This window comes from Limanda limanda, chromosome 5 (assembly GCF_963576545.1).
Source record: "Limanda limanda chromosome 5, fLimLim1.1, whole genome shotgun sequence".
Taxonomy (NCBI): Eukaryota; Metazoa; Chordata; class Actinopteri; order Pleuronectiformes; family Pleuronectidae; genus Limanda; species Limanda limanda.
Genome location: NC_083640.1, coordinates 24,810,609 through 24,831,188, shown reverse-complemented (window position 1 = coordinate 24,831,188; position 20,580 = coordinate 24,810,609). Strand labels below are relative to the sequence as shown.

Sequence of the window (20,580 nt, the reverse complement as noted above, 5' to 3'; positions counted from 1 at the left end):
GCGCATGCGCCCGTCAGCCAAGTATCGCAAAGTATGGCGAGAGTTGAATCCCGCAGGAGTTAACGGTGAAGTGGAATTATTATTTCAAAATGACTTTATAACAAAACGTAAACAGTTGATAGCTACGCACTCGTAACATATTTATACAAAATATAAGAAAAAAAAAAAAAAAAATACGTTGACGTTTGTTAATTAATAAGTTAATCAGTGATTTGGGGAATGTGTGGTTTGGTTGGTTTAATATTTAAGGGTCCAGTGTGTAAGAATTAGGTGTATTAGAAGAATTAGAAGAATTAGATCTATTAATATATATATATATATATATATATATATATATATGTAGGGTAATCCTTGTGATGTTTTCACTTGTGTGTTTCATCTAAGTTGTATAAATTGTTGTTTTCTTTGCCCTAGAATCAGCCCTTTATATTTAAATACTTTATATTTGTATACTTTATATTTACATCGGTAGTGGGTCCTTTCTACGGAGGCCGCAAAGTTTTGTTACAGTAGCCCAACATGGACAAACTAAACACCTTTTGAGTTTTTATGACAGCTAAAGGTTTCCACAGGTTCTCTTTCATGTTTGGAAGGGGAGGGTGAGGGGGATTCAGCTGCAATATGCAACTTCACCACCAGATGTCACTATATTCTACACATTGAACTTTTAAATGACCTCCTCAGACACAGTTCAAGACTCAGAGCAAAAGTTCAGGAAGAGGGTGGTGTTGGTGCAACATGTTCGTCCACACCTCGTTATTTTCTCCTCTCAACAAAATCCTGATATCGTCCATCTTTCTCTGTGGAGTTATTCTTATTTTCTTCTCTAATGCAGCAGCTGGTGAGTCTCTAAACCTTTAGAAGCTACTTCACTGGAGAGTGAAGGTAGATGCTGAGCTTCTACTTTTACTTTTGCTCAGAGGAAATACATCGTGACAACATGTTTGTTTGCATTAATTTCTGTATCATAACTGGAAACTTCACATCCAAGTGAAGCTACGTGGGATTTAAGTAAAGGTCTTTCATTGAGTTCAGTGGGATGTTTCAATATCTATCGATCTATACATCTATGCATTTATCTATCTATACATCTATCTATCTGTCTTAACATCTGTTTATCTTTCTATCTCTGTGTTAATCAATCTATACATCTGTCCGTCCATCTGTCTTAGAATAGTCTGACCAAGCGTTAAATTGACGTCTGTTAATAAATAACTTAATAAGTGACTTGGGGTATTTGTGCCTGGGTTGGTTTGATATTTAAACAACCTCCTCAGACACAGCTCACGACTCAAAGCTAAAGTTCAGGACGAGGGTGGTGTTGGTGCAACATCTTTATTTTCTTCTCTCAACACAAACATGGTGTCGTCCATCTTTCTCTGTGGAGTTATTCTTATATTCTTCCCTAATGCCGCAGCTGGTGAGTCACATTAAAAATCTATTTCAGACACCGGAGAGTAAAACTAGATGCTGAGCTTCTACTTTCACTTTTGCTCAGAGGAAACACATCGTGACAACATGTTTGTTTGTGTATCATGGCTATCTATCTATCTATCTATCTATCTATCTATCTATCTATCTATCTATCTATCTATCTATCTATCTATCTATCTATCTATCTATCTATCTATCTATATATCTATATATCTATATATCTATCTATTTACCTACCTACCTACCTACCTACCTACCTACCTATCTATCTATATCTTAAAAGTGAGCTCCACACTCAGTGTCTTTCTATCTCATGTCTTCTCTATGAGGTGGATCATGCAGGGGGAGCTGTGGACACGTGCAGGACGAGTGCTCCTGTCTCTCAGCCTGTGTGTCTCTGCTGAGCTGCTGTGCAGACTTCAACCAGTGGTGTCTCCAGGTGACGCCTCACTCCAGCTCCATGCTGGGTGGACGAGCTCTCAGGATCCTGGGCTTCGTCCGTCCTCCTGATGGCCGTCTTCTCTGCAGGTTAGTGTCCGTCACACATAAACACATAATGATCTACCTACACTCATCATGGGGTTTGTTCCATTACCGGTCCACAGTGGGAATAATACCCTCCCTGTTCTCTTTATTAGGTACATGTTTACACTCTGATGCAATCCAGTAAACTGCTCTATTTATCATAGATTCTACATGTAGGACCATAATGTTCGGTTTTGTTGATATGGTCATGGATGTATTTTTTCAGTGATGTGTTTAATGTTTAGGTTCATGTTTGAAAATGGGGGGGGGAGGGGCGCGATATCAGAGACGCCTTTCAGTGTCCACTTCAACACCACCTCAATGATTAATAAATGATTGATGAATACCTCTCTGAGATTATTAGTGAACAGTTCTTATATTTGCAAGGACACAAATTAGTACTGTATTGGAAAAAAAACAGAAATGTTTTGTTGCGATCTAATCTTATACATTCAAGGTTGTCTGTCTCTGTTGTAAAGGTTCAAAAAGGACATCGTACGAGAAGGGTTTATTGACGCTGAAGGCCACGCCCACTGTATCTCTCCTTTACTGTATGAGACAGGTTGGATTCCATTCGATGTCTCAACAGATGGAATCAACTTTGACAGATCTGGAGAGTACCTATCAGGTCAGTTGCTGAAATTCAAAAATGAGAATTTGCCAGTACCTGAACTTCTCATTTGAATCTGGCGTTTCTCTTGTTAAGATGTCTTTTCTGTCACTGTCAGTCCACCCCAGTAAAGCAGACCCTGCTTCTGAAGTCACCCTGGTGAATGCAACCCAGTGGGAGAACTATGGCACACCACACGTGGCAGGGAGGCTTAATATGACGTGGAACAGCTCTTTGATTGGAGCAGATAAGGTCGACATAGAGGTGTGGGGCTACAGAGAGTTCAGCCGCAGCCCAGAGGCAGCGATGAATGGATCCTCATCCCTCCAGGCCGAGCTCAGCTTCCTGTTCTCCATCGGCAAGAAGCTGGTCAACAGTGGGACCTTCAGCTTCATCCCTGAGGCCTCGAGGGACCAATCGGAGTGCCAGCTCGGAAATATCCGCATAACTGCTAGTTCTAAGTTAGATGGAGCAAGGTAACCATAATACATATCAATCATTTCACATTATATCTCACTCAGTGACTGTGTGTATAGATGAATGATGCGTCTACACTTGTTCACACTGGACAAAAATCAAGCTAAAGTATCCCGGAGAGGAGAAACATGGATGTGATATGTGTATCGTATCTGAAAAGTTCAAATCAATATCGTATAAAGAGAAAACATGAAGAAAACATATAAACCAACTTTTTCCAACATGGCTATATACCTTTATGGGAATTATGGCCAAAGTTATGTGTGTTTAAACCATAGATTGTTTATAAAGATGCGTGATGGAGCTCAAACATACCTGCCATCCTCCTTTGAAGCTCAAACAATGACAAGTCAATCTCTGCTGTCAATCAAGACGTCTACTATGAATCGTATCTTTATTTCATGATTTCATCCATGTTTGTATATCTATGATCAGCCCATTCTGCCAAGTTCCAAAGTAACTGAATGATGTTTGCTTGACTCACAGGGATGAACCAGGACTGTGGAGTAGAGCTCACGTCTTGGCCTGGAACTCCGAGCAAACCTTCAGAGACGACTCTGCTGCCTGGGCCGAGGACAAGTGTCTGCAATGGGACGTCCTCGAAAAGGAACAGCCGAGCTTCCTCAGTGAGCTCATCGACTGTCCCTGCACACTGGCCCAGGCCCGAGCGGACACAGGCAGGTTTCATGTGAGGACAAACATACAACTACTGTTTTCAGTCCAAAAACGAGTCACTGGGAAGGCTTTCTCCGGAACAGGCCTCAGCTCCATTAAGTCGGGTGTTTTGCTTGCTGAAATTATTGCCAAGACACACAAGTAATTGGCTGTTGTTTAAATATTTGAAATAGGATTTAATCTGCTGGTTAAACAAAGTCTTTTCAGCAGGTGATTAGTAACAATGTACTCAGGAGCAATTCAATTAATAGATCTTAAGTTAAGCGTCTTTCCAAAGCAAATAATTTCAAAAGGAAACAAAAACTGAACAATACAGAAGGTGTTTGTCTATAAATGTTATAAAAGTTCCTATGTGAATTCAACAGGATGTTGCTTTTTAGTCCACAACCCAAATATACGTCAATGATGATCATATATAATAATGACGGATAAAATCAAAATTTTTAGGGAAATTGGCAGAATCAATGATCAAAATCGTTTCCATTTGATTTCCTCCCGGTAGAGTAACGTGTGTGTTCACTGTGTTGTTTCAGACGGACTCAGGCTGTGACATTGAGACGGGCAGTGTGTGCACTTATCACCCGGGGAGTGTCCACTGCGTCAGAGCTATTCAGGCCAGGTACGAGTTGCAAGAGGAAAGTTTATCCCTTTTTTTAAAAGATGAAATGGAGGCATTTCCCCCCTTTTTTAATAAATCATCCTTTTTATATTTCCAGTCCCACTCATGGATCAGGGAAGCAGTGCTGCTACGACAGCTCCGGAGCCATGATGCTGACGGGAGACTCTTTTGGTGGCAGCAGCCCAGACAGGGCCCACGCCTGGGGCTCGCCTCCTTACAGGGAACCACCACGGGTGCCGGGCTACTCCCACTGGCTCTATGATGTCATGAGTTTCCAATACTGCTGCCTCTGGTCCGACCACTGCCACATCTACTTCAACCATCGACCCTCCTGCGGTTGCCGCAGCTACCAACCCCCGAAAGCTGGTGAGAGCATTTTGAAGTCAAATCCAATGTATTTATAGACGGTTCACAACATGGTGAGATGATCAGGGGCAACGAGATGATTAAAAAGTAAGAATCCAGCTCAGAAGACAGCATGATAATAATAATAATCTCCCAGTTTAGAATGAATTAACCCATTCTAATCTTGTTTTATCTGATTTTTGCTTTCTGGTTCAGTCGTTGCTCAGCTAATCTGATCCTGAGGGTAAAATACATCTTAAAATGAATGAATGAACTAGAAGTCATAATGGAAAACCACTGATTGGAATTTTTTTTTTTAGGAGATTATGTTAATTGAAGTAATAAGCTTTATATATTGGATATAATAAGGATGTTACACTTTTCTTAGCTTAAGGTTTGTATTGTGTATTTTCTTGTTGATGCCTCACAGGCATCGTCTTCGGGGATCCACATTTCATAACGTTTGACGGCCTCGGCTTCACTTTCAATGGTGAAGGAGAGTTCGACCTCGTGTCTTCACCAGAGAGAGAACTGAGCATTCAGGCCAGAACAGAACGAGTGGAACTACAAAACAGTAAGTCCACGGTTGAGTCCTCTGTCTTAATCATGGTGATATTCTACCTCCCACTTTTATATGAAAGCTTTGTTTGGATGACACCTTTTTGTGAGAAACGCGTATTTTAATGCCTGTCTCTTTAGTTTACTCAGTGTTGACGTTGAATTTTCCTACTGTTGTTTTTGCTTGTGCTCTTCTCTTGAGACCAAAGAGCATTTAAGGCGTTTACACACTGAGACCAAGTGACATAAGGTCGTTTTTGTGAGTGAAACATGTTGCTGTCCTCGTCCTTGGCTGCCTCTTGTTTTCACTCAGGATCAGATGCGGTGGAGAACAACAGATGTTAGTGTTACTGGTTAAAAGTTCATCTCAGGCATTGCACAACAGCTATGAGCCACGTGAACAAAGTCGGCGATAATGTTGTCAATATTCATCTCATTAGATCAGTGAGGTCAAACATCTGCACATAAGATGCTGCAGATAACAATGTGATGTGTAATTATCATGAAGGCACCTTGGCCAACGCCACGTGGCTGTCAGCGGTGGCCATGAAGGAGAGGAGCTCAGATGTGGTCGAGGTTCGTCTGGCAGAGCAACGCCTCCAGGTGCTGAGGAACCAGATGGTTTTACCTTTCACCGAGCAGCGATGGATGGACCTGCACGGTGAGATAGATGTTTTATATATTTATAATCATGGAATCATGGAATAATGTTTTTTTTTACCATGACTATAGGAGAGGTTGAACTTCGGAAGAAAATGGTTTAGAAAGAAAATTAGTGATGGTATTATTCTGAAGTTTAGATTCACCACTTTCCTAAATTCTGCAAAGTTATAAAGTCCTCAATAAAAGTCCTCCTGAAACGTCTTGTCAGGAGTCCAGTGGATAAATTCCGGGGTATCATGATAGCGCTAGCAGCTAGTCTAATAGTAGCACTGGTAGTAGTCATAGTATTGTCAAGTTGTGACCACAGTGTTTTTTTAAATCATTGTACTCTGTAAGAACATATGAGGTCTTTAAAGCTGAATCTCCTCTTTACTCTGTAGGAGTTTCCGTGTTCGTCCCCGGTTCTCACACTGTGACCGTGATGTTCCTCTCCGGGGTCGGCGTGGAGGTTCGTCTGCACGAGGGAATCATGGCAGCCACCGTCCTGCTGCCCTCTGAGTTCGCCGACCACACTCGGGGTCTCCTCGGCTTGATGAACTCTGACCCGTCGGATGACCTGTTGACCAGACAAGGAGAGGTCATCCCCTCGCACGGCGCCACGCCAGAGGAAATCTTCACCTTTGGAACTGGATGTGAGTGTGAAACCCCGTCGAACTCGGCTGAACTCGATAAATCGATCACACTAATAAATGCTGAAATCAACAGTTCTCCCCACAAAGCAGCATAGATAATCAAACTCATCTTTTTGATGTCGTGTGCAGAGAAGGTTGCATGTTTAGAAGGACCTGATCTGATTAGGGATTCTGTGCTTTGCTAATAACTACCCATTGTTGTATCTTTACAGATTATTACCATACTTGAGCCACATTTGGCTAAAGCTCTGGCAGATGTTTTAAAAGTGCACAGGAAGAAAACCAAGGCACATGTTTGGAGTTAGTCTTAATAGATTCCAGGGAAATATCAGTGGTTGTGACCGTGCAAGTGAAACCACATCTCTGGAGCACAGCTGGAGCCAAACCGCATTCATACGAGATAATGTCTCCACTGTAATTACTGTGTGTATCCTAACTTTTAATTTTCTTTTTCTCTTTTTACTGAAATGGTTTTACTTCGGTACAACTGAAGCAAACAGTTGTTTACATTAATTTGAGCTTGTAGGAAGTCAAATATTTATCGGTGGTGATGAAGTGACATTAGTGTTTAAGTCAAGACTCTCCACGAGCACGGTCTATGTCCTGCACCGATCCTGTTGGTGTAGAACTTCCACTGTGGTTCTGTTTCCAGTACAAACGACACCGGTATCTGCCTTCATCACCAGAAGCTCTTGGATCTCGTTCACGTCATTGTAGAAAACAACCAGAGCAACATTCAGCCCTTATGGAGCATTTCAGGAAACTGCAGCTCAGTGCATGTCTGAAAGCAGCTTTACAGTTACATGTTTTTCTTTTTTTCATAATTAAAATAATCTATAATATTTTCCAATGTTTTAAAAAGCATTGTTATAGGTCAGACACATTTTATTTTGACCATAAATGTGGTCGGCCATGTCTGATTTGTTGCCATGACTACTTGCGGTTCAGAAAGAGCTGGTTTGTCAGTCCCTCTAATTAGCTTTTCTTTGATGTGTTTTTAAGGTTTTCCTACATGTGCTTTCCTCATGCTACATCGAGCACAGCTTCATTTCACAACTTCAACTAGTATTACGCTGTGAGATCGATCTAAAAGAGGTCATTTGTTTTTTCTAACCAGAAACTTAACCGGTGCCGTCTCTTATCTTGTCCGCAGGGAAAGTTCCAAAGACGTCGTCCCTTTTCACACACGACTCAAAGCGCCTCTTGGATTCCCACAGCTTCACACCACCCCCCGACCCTGCGTTAGTTCCAGCCTTCTCTCTCCCCGAGACCCCCGACGACCCCCTGGTGGCAGACATGTTGACAACGTGCGTCGGAGAAGGGGCTCGGTTCTGTAAATACGACACGTTGACCACCCGGAGCCTCGCAGTGGGAAACTCCACACTCGGGGCCCATCGAAACTTTCAGGCCCTAATGGACGCCCTGCAGCCAGGTAGCACGTGAAACAGGATTCATCTGTTCTCTTGTACTTGTGTGTCTGTTTTTTGTTTGATTGTGTAAAGGGGAAAAGAGTTATTTTCCATGGTTGTTTCTTGTTCTGTCTTTGATTAAATAATGTCTGAAAATTCAAAAAGCATGTGCAGTAAAAAGATCTGTACGATTAATCTTAGAAGTGACTTATGCCATAATAAGCTGAATGAAGTGGTTTTGAAAAGTTATGTGTTCTCACCATCGACACTTAATAAAGATGGACGACACCTCTTCATTTCCTCCCTCTACTGGGAAATGAAACCAAAATATCCCAGATACAGATGCTGCCATCTTGCTCTGATTATCAAATAACTAATTAAAACCAAAAACATCATAAAAATGAACACTTGAACAAACTAAAATGACCAGAAACCAAATTTGTGCTGTGTAGGGAGCCGGCATGTCGTCCATCGTCATAAACATTCTATGCTTCATGAAAAACATTTGAGTATCACTACTTATAAAACCATACAGTAGTTTTAATTTTGTTTTTTTACATGTGACTGTCCCTCAGTGGTGTCTTGTGGCCGGCTCCCCCCACCCAGGAATGGAAAGAAGAACGGGACTCGTTACCTGGAGGGAAACACGCTGAGCTTCTCCTGTAATGAAGGATTCATTCTGTTCAGGTCCACACAACGCACTTGTCTGGATGATGGGACCTGGAGCGGAGAGGAGCCCTTCTGTATTAAAGGTCGGCTCTAATAACGGTTGTTTTTTTGTTGAGTGGTATAAACGTGTATATGTGAGGAAAGGGAAGGGATTATTTTGAACACATATTGTGCAGTCTGCTATTAATATTCCGGTAAACAATGCCATTCACTGATACTCTGTCATCGGAGCTTTGAGTTGGCTGCGGAGAAGTGTTGCATTCATGAGCTCTTTTCTCAGAAACCAATCCCAGAGGGCAAAACAAGTATGAAGCACACATGGGTTTTGTTGAAGAAGGACTGTGTGATTCTTCAAATTAGTCCCCTCTGGCAGGGACATTAAAACCACAACAATAAACTATTTACAAAAAAACAACAGATACTATGAAATACTTCAATGGGTTCATGCTGTACCCTCAACTCCGTGGAGGGTTTGAGTTTAAAATGGATTCACAAGTGCATTTTAAATTGGGTTAAAGCAAGGAAGATCTTCTGGTTTGGTCTCTATCAGTCTAATCATTGTTCTGTTTTTGCTCTACAGAGTTACTACACAACTAAACAACCTCTCTCACTTTATTCCCAACAACAAAGAGATCTTGCATCATCCAGGGAAAACTGAGCAGGCTTTTCAGAATCCTCCTCTCAACCAGTTTCTTTGAAACAAAGATAGACTCTCGGCTCTCGACTGTTCATGGAGACCATCGGCTCCAGAGCTGTAAACTTCTGAACCTGGTTCGGCTTTGCTCTGCTCTGTGGTTTTAAATTGGAAACACCTGGGACAGATCCTTCTAATGGTTTCATTCATAACCCCAAACATGAACTCTGTGTTGTACTTCTGGGCTTTTGCCACTAGGCTGCAGTATTTCCCAGTAAATTCCCACCTCTTTGTGTTTGTGATGGAGCAGGTTTAAGCCTCCTGTCATCCCACTGTGTTCTGTAGAGTGAAACACAAAGATTCATCCTTAGTGCAGTGTCAGGAAGATTGGATGACATTTGATCTTTAGTCATAAAGTTGCAAGTATATTACATAAAGTGAGATGAGAGGAAACAGGGAAACGAAAACCTTGAGATCCACCTCAACTTCCAGTTCTTCATGGCCCCCCCACTCCTTCATTCTGACCTCGGTAGAGCTGCAAACAGAGACTTCCTGGTGATAGCCATCAGGGAGGAGTGGACTTCATATGTCCGATCTGGACGCCCATGTTACAAGCGGCTGGGTCACAGCTGGACACAATCGATCCCGACTCCTTTATTAGGTAAACATAGTGGTCTCATAACTCGATTACCCAGTTCAGAGTTGTTTAGAGATGTTTCTTATTGAGCTAAGTGATTTATTTGAGTCTTTCTTTGATCCTTCTAAACTCTGAAGGTTCATCTACGTACAAAATGCGCCTACATACCTCTATCTTGGCTTGGTGGTTAAACAACACATCCACGAAAGGCAGCGAGAGTTTTCTAACAAAAACAAATTTGGTGTCTCGTTCCAACTTCTTGATCCTTGGCCATGTTGTGCGCTGTGGGCGAAAGCCTCCTGTGACGTCTGAGTCTGTGGTTTGTGGCTCTGGTCCGTGGACTCGCTCTCGACTGATTGACATGATTCTTGCACAAGTGGTAACAGAGGTTAGTTGTGTTTGGATCATGTACATGGAGACGGGTCCACAGCCTGATTCACAACGTATAGTTTTCTGATCCATGTCAGATTTTTCACAACCAATCAACAGAAAGGTCAATATTTTAGGTCATGTTTCCAAATTCTAATACTAAGTCCTTCTATTCAGAATTACATCCTCTGTCACATTCACTCTCGCCCATGTTTATTTGTGTTTATCTCCTGCCCACATCCATGTCATGTGGAAGAAGACAAAGTGTTTTCCAAATTATGAAAAGTATTCTCGTAAAAACTGCGATACAACAATAGAGCAAAATACGAAATTGTAGACATTTTACTACACAATCGTGAGTTAAACACACGCGCACACAAAACTGGCTCTTATTTGCAATCTCACAATATCCCCACTTGCTCCGACGCCCTCATTACGCACATCAGGGCTAACAACTGTCAACATGACCCGAGGGCCTTAATGGCAGGTGTTGCATGAGCTGTTAGCTCGGCCACTCAGATGGGACCGCTAGCCATATACACAATGCTGAGGGTGCATGAGCTGCCCTTGCTGATATCCCCCCCCCCCCCACACACACATGAATGACTGCAGCATGACGTGTTGCCTGAGCAGCCACAGGATTGTTGTCAAAGTCGAGATGAGCGTAACATGCCGCTGGGAAACAAACGCCACGGCATCCCGTTTGACTCCTTTGCTGAGTCACTTTAATGAGCCGCCTTTGAAATGCCGCCCGTCAGCAGAGGTGACGGTGAAGTCCCCTCCATCAAAAGTGGATATCTGCAGGGATATCTCCCATCAACCCACATATGATGAGATGGATCAGAACCTGCTGCTCTACCTGTCAAATCGCTTTTGAACCACTTCACACTTGAGACGGGGGGGTGGCGCGTCGTGAGGATGAATGTTAATATCTTCTGCTGGAGGGACGAGGTTGTCGGGGGGGTGAGTGAGGGTGGGGTTTGTCCTTGGGAGTGTTTCTGATCAGGGCCATGGAGACGTTTACGATTAAAGTGTTTACAAGCTTGGATGCACGTTGTGTCTCAGTCCTGGATGCGTATCGGTTGCATACCAATAACATGATCACCTTAATGGCATCTGAATATTAATGGAGGCTCGTGAACACAGGGAAGTGATAAAAGGCAAAGGTGACAGCCGCCGGTGTCAAATGCAACAAGATGAGAACAAAGCTTCTCTTTGAGTTCGTGCACAGATTATTGACATATCGGATAAAAGCTGTTTCTGCGGTGAGGTCGGAATCTGAACGACAAATCTGTTTCGTACAAGATTTTGAGCCATTTAACAAATCGTAGCCTCAACACATTGACTGAGTTGTGTTTGAATCTTAAGAGGTCCGGATTATATTAAATGAAGAAGTCACTCCCTTTCCAGCTTCAAGGGAAAATGAAGTGGTATTCAGCAACTGGAGTGACCTCACCTCTCAATTTGGGTTCTTTTTCTTCCACTTGTTATACATTTTCGGTCTTAAACGATAGAATATTATGTATAAGGTCTCAAATAAAATAATAATTATCGTATAATTAAGGTAGTGCTATCTTTGCAGTATCAGGAAATAGAGCCACGGTAGCGAGGTCCGGACAATACACCCATTCGACCAGTCGTGAGTCAGCCTCAGTTGCCAATCAGTACATTTCCCCCATTTTATTATTATTTTCTTACTTTGACCCAGGTCCCATCCACTTACATGGGGTAGGCAGGCTATCCTGCAGCCAGCCACCAGGGTGCAATCAATACATGTTTGGCGTCTCTGTTGGAGAGCTGTCATGTCGACATCTGATAGAATAGCATCAGACTGAAAAAGCTGGGAACCAGTGATTGACTTGAACTGACATCTGCACGAAGCACCTTGAATCGACCGGACTCGTGTAGATGAAGGAGGAGACCGGACATTTAAAGTTTACTTTTTGACTTGTTTGAATAAGACATGAATAGATTGGAAGACTTGATACGTGAATAAAAAGATGAACTGGTTGGATAAAAACACACTTTTACAGACACACACAAACACACACACACACACCTGGCCTCAGGGTCCCAGACCATAATGCAGGCTGATTCCTCTGGACTCCTTTATCTTCCCGAGCCGCTGCCATCACCCAACTCCTCTGAGAGAGTCTGGGTCTGAAGGATGAAGTCAAAATACAGGTTTAGAGACAAGAAGTCGTTTGAGTTCCATCAGGCTCTTTTGTTTTAGGAGCGGGTTCATGCAGCGTGTTTGGTTCGTACATGAAACATTCGATGAAGTTCGCCTTCCGACGCATGGTTTGAATTCCAGGAATATTTCCACCCGTCACATTATGTCAGACAGGGTGAGACGCGCGTATCAGATGACAACAGTAGCTTTACACAGAGACACACTGTTACTCGGGGGGGAAAAGTCAACAGAATTATTTTAAGATGATATCAGCTCGGGCCCAAAAAAACACATATCTCAATCTTAAGAAAAGCTTTCTGTGATAAGCGTGTAGCTCAGGGGTGTGCGGGCGTGGCAGGGTTATGAAAACAGTCTCGGATATCGTCTGTTTGCAATTTATCTGCGAGATAACCGCTGGAAAAAGGGATTAACTGATGATGAGCTCAGAATTTTTTTTTACTTTTCAAGTTTCCTAAATCGAATTTGTAGGAGCTATTCAGACCACCAGAAAAGACCTATCGGACCCCTTCATTTCAATCAAGCTGCAACACACTGCACGTACAACGAAGCATTTAGGTTATGGGTTCAAGTTTCATGAAAATCGGTCTGGTTGTTATTGGAAAAACCTTTCATTGCTGAGGGGAAACAACTAAGAGAAATTACTTCTATCTGAAGAGAACTATCTGATGGATGATAAACCCCTGTTTTGTTCTCAGTCATCTTCAGCTTTTCCAGCACTATGATGTGTTCATCCCCTCCCAGCGCAACATAATGACCCAAACCGAGTGTTACTTGTCTCTGGAGTTCTACTGTTTGTTCACTGCAGGAAGGTGAACGTACTCACTAGTTGACTGTCAGTCCTCCACACTCCCCCAGTTCACCTGTGCTCTGGGCCGCTTGTCACACTGATGTCGAAGGTCTCATTATCCAACAGTTTGATGCCAGTGCTGCTGAAGCCAAGGCTGATTGGTTAGAAACCTTCAGGGAATGTATGCACTGGTGCTTCTGGTTGTTTGTGTCTGATGTTCCAAAGCTGAGGACATTTTAATGAACCAGAACCTGCAGTGACTCTAACATCAACCACCACACCTGACATATGTTGATGAATCAATGCATCAGAGGATTACGGTACTTAAATACCTTCCCTATAGCGTTTACCTTAAGAAAATAACTCCCTGGTATCTGCGCTGTATAAATAGTCTGAACAGATCGGAGATTGCTTCACTGAAATTGTCAATATTTCCAAAGCAAGTGCAAACAAGGTGAAGGCAACTTCTGGGAAAATCCAGCAAGAGGAGGTTATATGAGTCCTTCCACTCATTATGTGTCTTTGAAGCCAGCGTATCATTCTTGTTGTGTTTTGATCCCTTTGCTAATTATGAAAATGGATGCTGGCAGAACACAATGGCTCTTTGTGGGAACGCAGTGCTCGACCTGCCGGAGAAATCCATGGAGGGACGAGAACTACTCCCACATTTCTTAATCATATTCATAGTCAAATAAGTGCTGAGAAAAACAATTATAACCTCGAACATGTGGATGGAACATGGTTAAAAGTACATGCCAAATAGTTTTTTTTGTGTCTGCCATTGTCAGTAGTTATCGCACTGAGGTTGGTTCAAGTTTTAATTCATAAGTTTGGTTTTAGTCAGTAATTTAATGATATAAGAACAGCTGAAAAATGTCTGCACCCGATTCAGGATATTTTGACTTTATCTCTGTAAAGGAAGTGGAGATGTGTCGTCCATCTTTATACACACACATCTACCTACAACATGACTTTCACAGAAAATATTTTTTAGTGCCTTAAGGCCGGCGCATGCTTCTGCGTCGTCAGGGGCCCGCAGGCACGCAGCTGTAACGCAGGACTCGTTGTCATTCATGGTTCTCCAACCGTTGCGCGTGTTGCCATGCAATTCCCCGCCAGAACACTAGGCGCAGTAATGTTTTTTGTCGAAGTCGGCTCTTCTTCGTGTGTTGCACGAAGAAGAGCGATTTATTTACATCGCCACGGCGGCTCCGCAGAGCCTTTTTCTGGCGGAAAAATCCGCCGGTTAGTGACGGGTTATACTAGTGGACATAGTGTCGGATCTCTTCTGCCAAGTGCTCTTCTATCTGGTCCATATTCGTTCTTCTAAATCTTCCGTGGTTTCCGGGCATGAACCGGAAATGCGACTCCGGAAATGATGTAGTCAGCAAACCAATCACAGCCCTCGCGGCCGGGTGACGCTTGCGGGGCTTTGCCGTCTAGTTAGAAAAATTGGCCGACGCACGTAAGGACGTAGGAAGGGCCGTGAGGGGCCCGGAAGGGCTCTTGCGTCTCCGTTCCCGTGAAAACGCAGAAGCATGCGCCGGCCTTTAATCCTTTATTTACTGACTGAACAGAGATGGTACATTTGTGTTGGATGCCTTGTTCAAAGTAACCATGTGTGTTGATTGATCTTTTCCTTTTGTTGTTTCCCCCTCGTGCCTTCACTTCCAGCATCAGTGCTTCCCCGGTTGACTTCATATTGATCCAGATATGAAAGAAGTGGAAGAGGGATTGTTAATGCTGCGCTGATGTGATTCTTTGCAGGTGATAGCGTGGGGTTCATACTCGGCGCTGTGGGCTCCATCTCAGCATTGGTTGTGATGGGAGCGATGATCCGACTGCACAAAAGGAAGCAAGACAGGTGGGTCACACACGATTCACCTCACAGAAACAAGTCAAGTCCTCCATGTAAAAGAAGTAAATTAGTACTTGACTACAGTAATGGGACGAAAATGTATGTTTGGACTTTGGTACTTCTATCCTATTTAAAAAAAACACTGCATTAATTGAAAAAAATATTAATTATTTTATCATTGCATTACATGTCATTGCTACATCATTTAAGGTCCCCTGTGGTTTCCGTGGTACCTTGAATCGACCAGACTCATGTATATGAAGGAGGAGTCTGGAAATTTAAATAACTTGAAATGTGAAAGTAAAGTTAACTTTTTGAATTGTTTGACGAAGAAATGAATAGATTGAAAGAATCCTTCTTTGTCAGAAATGCAACAAATGAGCAACTGAGCAGCTACAAGCTAACGCCGCAGACTTCAGTCAGGAAACAGTTTACAACCACCATCTCGATCCTACACTTTACAAAGGCAGTTTTCCAAAGTAGAACCCGTTGGTCATGTGACAGAGAAGCTGAGCTGCCTGTTGCCTGCAGCTTCTTCAAAATGAGCCTTGTCTCGTTATGAAAACACTTTTTTGACAAATTAATGTGGTTCGGGCGTTATACAATATACTGGGATTCCAAGTGACGGCTTCAAAATGAAAACCACCTCATGTTTCAGACTTCATGTGAATCGACGGCAGGAGCAAGTGTCATTTAATAAGTTTGATATAATCTACAGTAAAAAGTGAGATGTGTCTGTATGAAATAAATACTGCAAGGTCCATCACCAACAAGTAAAACTAGGCTCCAGACATGTAATATTCTACATAAAAAAAACAGGGTTTGATTTCCTGGAAGTGTTGGATTGTAACTTTAAGGTCAGAACTGGGGAACTCTCTTCTCTCTGTCCCACCAAAGGTCACCACAGGTCAGACACACTATGATTTATGACACATATAATGACTTGGGGTTTTTTTTCCCAGTAGCCCTCCAGCCGTCATATATCTTTCATTCTGTCTTTGGATCTATTGATTATAAGTTGAAAACAGGAGGCACTTATTATCCTGTGAAAACTAGTATATACCTAGAGGTCCTTCCCTCCCATTTCCTTCCAGTAGTCAAAACCTTTTTGCTGCGCCAACAAAGAAACACACACACACATACAGACAGAGACACACACAGACACACACAAAGGCAGTGAATCCCTCCTGCCCTGTTTGATATCCAAGATGTCCTCCTGGCCTCTTAACCGTTACTCATCATCGCTCCTTCTGATCTGAGCAAACCACAGAACCCAGTTTCACCCTGTGGGATCAAACCTGTGATCCCAGTCCAGAGCAGCAGGAGGCGAACGGCAGCTCCAGCTCCTCGGGCGTATGCCGGCAAATTAAAGGCCTGTTTTATGGGCTCATATAGACTTTGTTTGGGGCTTTCCCCCTCTATAACTTCAGCGGGGGAGTAAAAAAAGAATGGATGTCAGGGCTTAGTAGTCCCCTCCCGCTCCCGGCTGCACTCGGGGGGGCGAGCGCTCGGTGAAATTAAAGTGTTTTCAAGTCGATGTACGAGGGCAAAGAGCGAGAGAGGCACACCTGTCCTCTCCTGAAGCCTTGATCCCGGGAGGCCAGGTGTGAAGAGAGGGAGAGGGTCTGCAGATGTGAGGACGGTGACGTCTCAGACACGACGTGCTGATGCACATGGAAACCCACAACACACACACACACACAACCAAGACACACACACACACAGCGAGGACACACACTCTACATACAGTAGCCTAAATGCGTGAAATGAAATCTTACACATTCTTTGAGTGTGAGCCGTCTCGCTGACATGCATGAACACACGGAAAAAAACATCGCACACACACACACACACACACACACAAACACACACACACACACAAACACACACACACACACACAACCCCACCAACAAGTGCAGACAACGATTCCTCCTGAACATCAGAAGCATAGCAGGATGGGAGCTGTGGGGGTCTTACTGTATTTCACATCAAGTCTGGGTTGCATGTCTGGAGGAGAGAAGCTGTGATCATACACAACCCTGTGCGTGTCTGTGTGTGTCTGTGTGTGTCTGTGTGTGTGTGAGAGACGGGTAGATAGCGTAGGGCCTCCAGTGCCTCAGTCGTGTCAGACTCAGACTTGCAGGGGTACTTTCCACATCTAGGGTTACTCTGCAGGTTCCGACAGGCCGACTGGCAGCTCACCACAGCAGCAGGAAAGTCATTACACCATCAGATGTGGGTCTGTGTGTGTTTGTGTGTGTTTGTGTGTGTGCCATCACGTCTGCTGCACTTCTGCTCGGTGACACATGAAGAAGGTCAAGGGGGGCTTTGTTTGAACCTGGCAAGGGGGGGGGAGGGAACGCATTTATCAAAGTGAAGTCTCAGTTTAGGAAACTCTGGGAACGTCTTTAACTTGCATGTCGGAAAAAATCAGGACTTCAATTCATAAGGTAAAATATTATAGCTAAATCAATATTAGTGCTGAGCTTTGAAATCAATTTAATTGTGTGTTTTAACCATCAAAGTTCACTTGATGTCACAAGTGAATTATTCTAGTCACTAATTCCATTTGAACATAGATTATTAATACAACTGGTCCCTCGTTATAAATGTTCTCTATGATTGGAACCTTCTGAAACCTGAGATCATTATTTGCATTGTAAGATCATATATTCAGAAGAACAGGTGCCTAATTAATCCTTCACTGTAGAATAATGAATCTATTGTCAAAAACAAACAAAGAACTTAATTTACCACAGGAGAGTTTAGCACTGAGCTTGAACTTTCATGTCCCCGCCCCAACCGTCCCTAATTAGTTTAATTTGCACAGTTAATAAAAGATTAATTCATTTAGAGAGTAAAGTGCTGTTATTAAAAACCATGTTGACGTTGCCCTGATGAAAGGTCAACAGAGAGTTTCCCTGCGGTTCAGGTTTGATTAAACAACTGTTCCCCATTACTTCACTTATTCAATTCCCGCCGAGCAGCAGGACATGTCCTCTGGATGTTCTCTTCAATCTGAGATATGAGGAAAGACAAACATATCAGAGGTGGTGGGGGTGTGGTGGTTGGATTCTTTTTTTAGGTCTTTTAGATTCTTGAATTTTTAACTTTTTAGTGATTCTTCTTTCTTCTGTATTTCCAGGGGCAGAGAAGAGAAACCAGAGCAGATGTCGACCCAGGAGTAGATTAGCTGATCCATCAAAGTTCGTGGGATCTCACCGCTCCACGCTGAACACCTTCAGCCACGTGGCAGCAAATATAAGATAACGTTATAAATCATATGAAGTTGCGATCTTCTCTCGACCTGTTGACTCTGTCGGAAGAACCTCAGGCGCTAGTTCGGCTCTCATTGGTCGCTTGGCCGCGTGTTTTAATGTTTTTGTTTCGTTTGGAAGAGCTCCAGTTTGCGGTTAATAGTTCACAGGGTGAGGATTGAGGGAGTTGAATAAAAAGGAAAAAAAAAAACGCCAGGGTTGTTTTGATATTCCCGATTTGCATGAGCGAACGTCCAAAGTTCGCTGGAGACAATTGTATAAATAGGACACGGAGATACCATCATTACCATCAACACACCTTTCTCCCAGTCAGTCTAAAATGGGACCAGATGTTTTCATATTCATGTCAGCTGTGCAGCGAACCCGATCGTCCTCCGGTTCACAGACTGAACTCGTTTGTGTGCGTTCGCAGCTTTAAGTCAACTGAAGGGTTTCCACTGAGTGAGGGAAACCGGTCCGGTCTCTTTTCTGCACCGGATCAAATCATCCACACACGTTTCTCTTCAGTCTTCCATGTCGGGATTTGAAAACAAGCACTGAGTGAAACGTTTGCAAATATTTTCATACAAAGTCACGTGTTCAGATGCTTGTTACCGGTGTGTGCACGCTGCAGAATCCTCCCCAGTCCGAGCCAGCAGACCTCCACCGTGTGGCCCACCCGCCTGCCCCCCCCCTCGGACACAGCGTCCTCTCATGTTACCCGGCGGTCGTCTCCACTTTGAACCTGACTCGCTTCTCCAAAACAAACCCCTGGGGCGGGTAAGAGGGAACATGGGGATCGGGTCCCTCGTGGCTGATGCTTGGGAGTGATTGTTGGAGACTAATTGAAATAACCTGGCCTTCTGGACAGCGCAGGCTTTGAAGTCCTAACCCGCATCATGTGAACACTGGTTCCTAACTGGCGCTTGTGCAATGCTGTATCCGTTCCCAGCCCCCCCCCCCCGCTGCCGCTCTGCCAGGCCTCAGGGACCCGTGGGACCTTTCTCACATTAAAACATTCGTGTTCTTTATGAGCAGACATTTGTTTCACATGCACCCGCTGCACATGTGTGGTTACCTGGTAGTGAGACGAGTCCCGACACCCTCACAGAGGACTAAATGAAGGCCGATTTATGCTACTCCGCCACGAGCGCCTCAGAGAGCTTTTCGTGCACCTCTGATTCTTCTAACCGTACGACGTCATTTCCGTTTAACGTCATTTCCCGGATTTCACATTTCCGGACCTCAAACTTCCGGTTTTCTTCCGGTTTTCGTCCGTATATCATAAGACGGCCACGTTAAAATCCAAACACATCTACGATACGAATATGGAACAGTCTCTGTCTGTTAGTTGCCATGGTTCAGTGTGTGGGAGGCAAGCCGACAGAGGTAAATAAACACACGTGGACTTCTTCTTCCCAGAAATGGGGTAGGCTTCTCTGAGCTCGTCTTCCGTTGCGCCACCTACTGTTTGGCGGTGAATTGTTTTCAGATGGACGGTCGTCGGAAAAGCATAAATCAAAAAGATACGGATACGTAGAAGCATAATGGAGCCTTAAGCCTCCCTGCGTGTGGCTCTCTGAGGTCTCTCTGCAGCTTCGCCTCAGATTGGACTCGCTCGCTGTGTAATCTCCTAACTGGGAGCAAGTTCCCTGCTTTCATGTGTCAGTGCTTTCAAGAGAGGCCACGCTGCACGCCGCTGCCGGCGCTGTGTGCCGAGTCAGACGCTGATTAATTGCGTTTGGATAAAAGTGGAAGGTTTTTTCATCTCAGTGGGGGGGGGGGCCTGTTCCAACTCGGAGTGTTGACATTCGTTTATCATCCCAACAACCCGGCGTAATTAGTTCAGTCAAACACAAACATGAGCAAATGCTAATGTGCTCTGTGGAAACCTGTTGCTTTCACGTGGGACTTTTTTCCATTTCTCAGATCTGCGCTTCCATCCCGGGATTATGGAGAGAGGTTTCTGAAGTGGCTTTCTGGATGAGGCTTTTGTTTTGGGTGTGCTTTTTCTGTTTCATGTCAACTCCAGCTTTGCAGGTGTGCTTTGTCCCTTATCTCCTAATGCTTCACGGTTGAGCAGCGGCTTCTGATGTTCACTCCAAATTTTAAGGCGTAGCTCGAAATAAATATTGATTTCAGGATTAAGGTGTTTGCCCAGACACAGACTTTTGTATTTGAGTGTGTCACTGACAACATGAACACTTAACGTGGGGGGGGGGGGGGA

At 43.7% G+C, this 20,580-nt stretch overlaps 1 protein-coding gene across 1 annotated transcript; it reads left to right on the top strand.

Annotated features, from left to right (window-relative positions):
• The first annotated feature begins 4 nt into the window (after positions 1 to 4).
• On the top strand, positions 5 to 18,409 carry susd2 (sushi domain containing 2). The gene is made up of 14 exons (XM_061071949.1): positions 5 to 65; positions 1,764 to 1,962; positions 2,439 to 2,587; positions 2,688 to 3,045; positions 3,533 to 3,734; positions 4,255 to 4,340; positions 4,438 to 4,706; positions 5,116 to 5,259; positions 5,752 to 5,904; positions 6,287 to 6,538; positions 7,692 to 7,970; positions 8,523 to 8,699; positions 15,005 to 15,101; positions 18,242 to 18,409. Exons 1-14 carry the CDS (start codon positions 5 to 7, stop codon positions 18,282 to 18,284), a joined length of 2,469 nt encoding a protein of 822 aa, XP_060927932.1. The 3' UTR covers positions 18,285 to 18,409.
• Positions 18,410 to 20,580: the final 2,171 nt, after the last annotated feature.

What these genes read in the sequence shown, in the direction of transcription:
- susd2 (XM_061071949.1), top strand. Translation starts at nt 5, where the DNA reads ATGCGCCCGTCAGCCAAGTATCGCAAAGTATGGCGAGAGTTGAATCCC. An exon ending in ACGAGTGGAACTACAAAACA is followed by an intron (nt 5,260 to 5,751) that starts GTAAGTCCACGG and finishes ATTATCATGAAG; the next exon opens with GCACCTTGGCCAACGCCACG. An exon ending in GCGATGGATGGACCTGCACG is followed by an intron (nt 5,905 to 6,286) that starts GTGAGATAGATG and finishes TTTACTCTGTAG; the next exon opens with GAGTTTCCGTGTTCGTCCCC.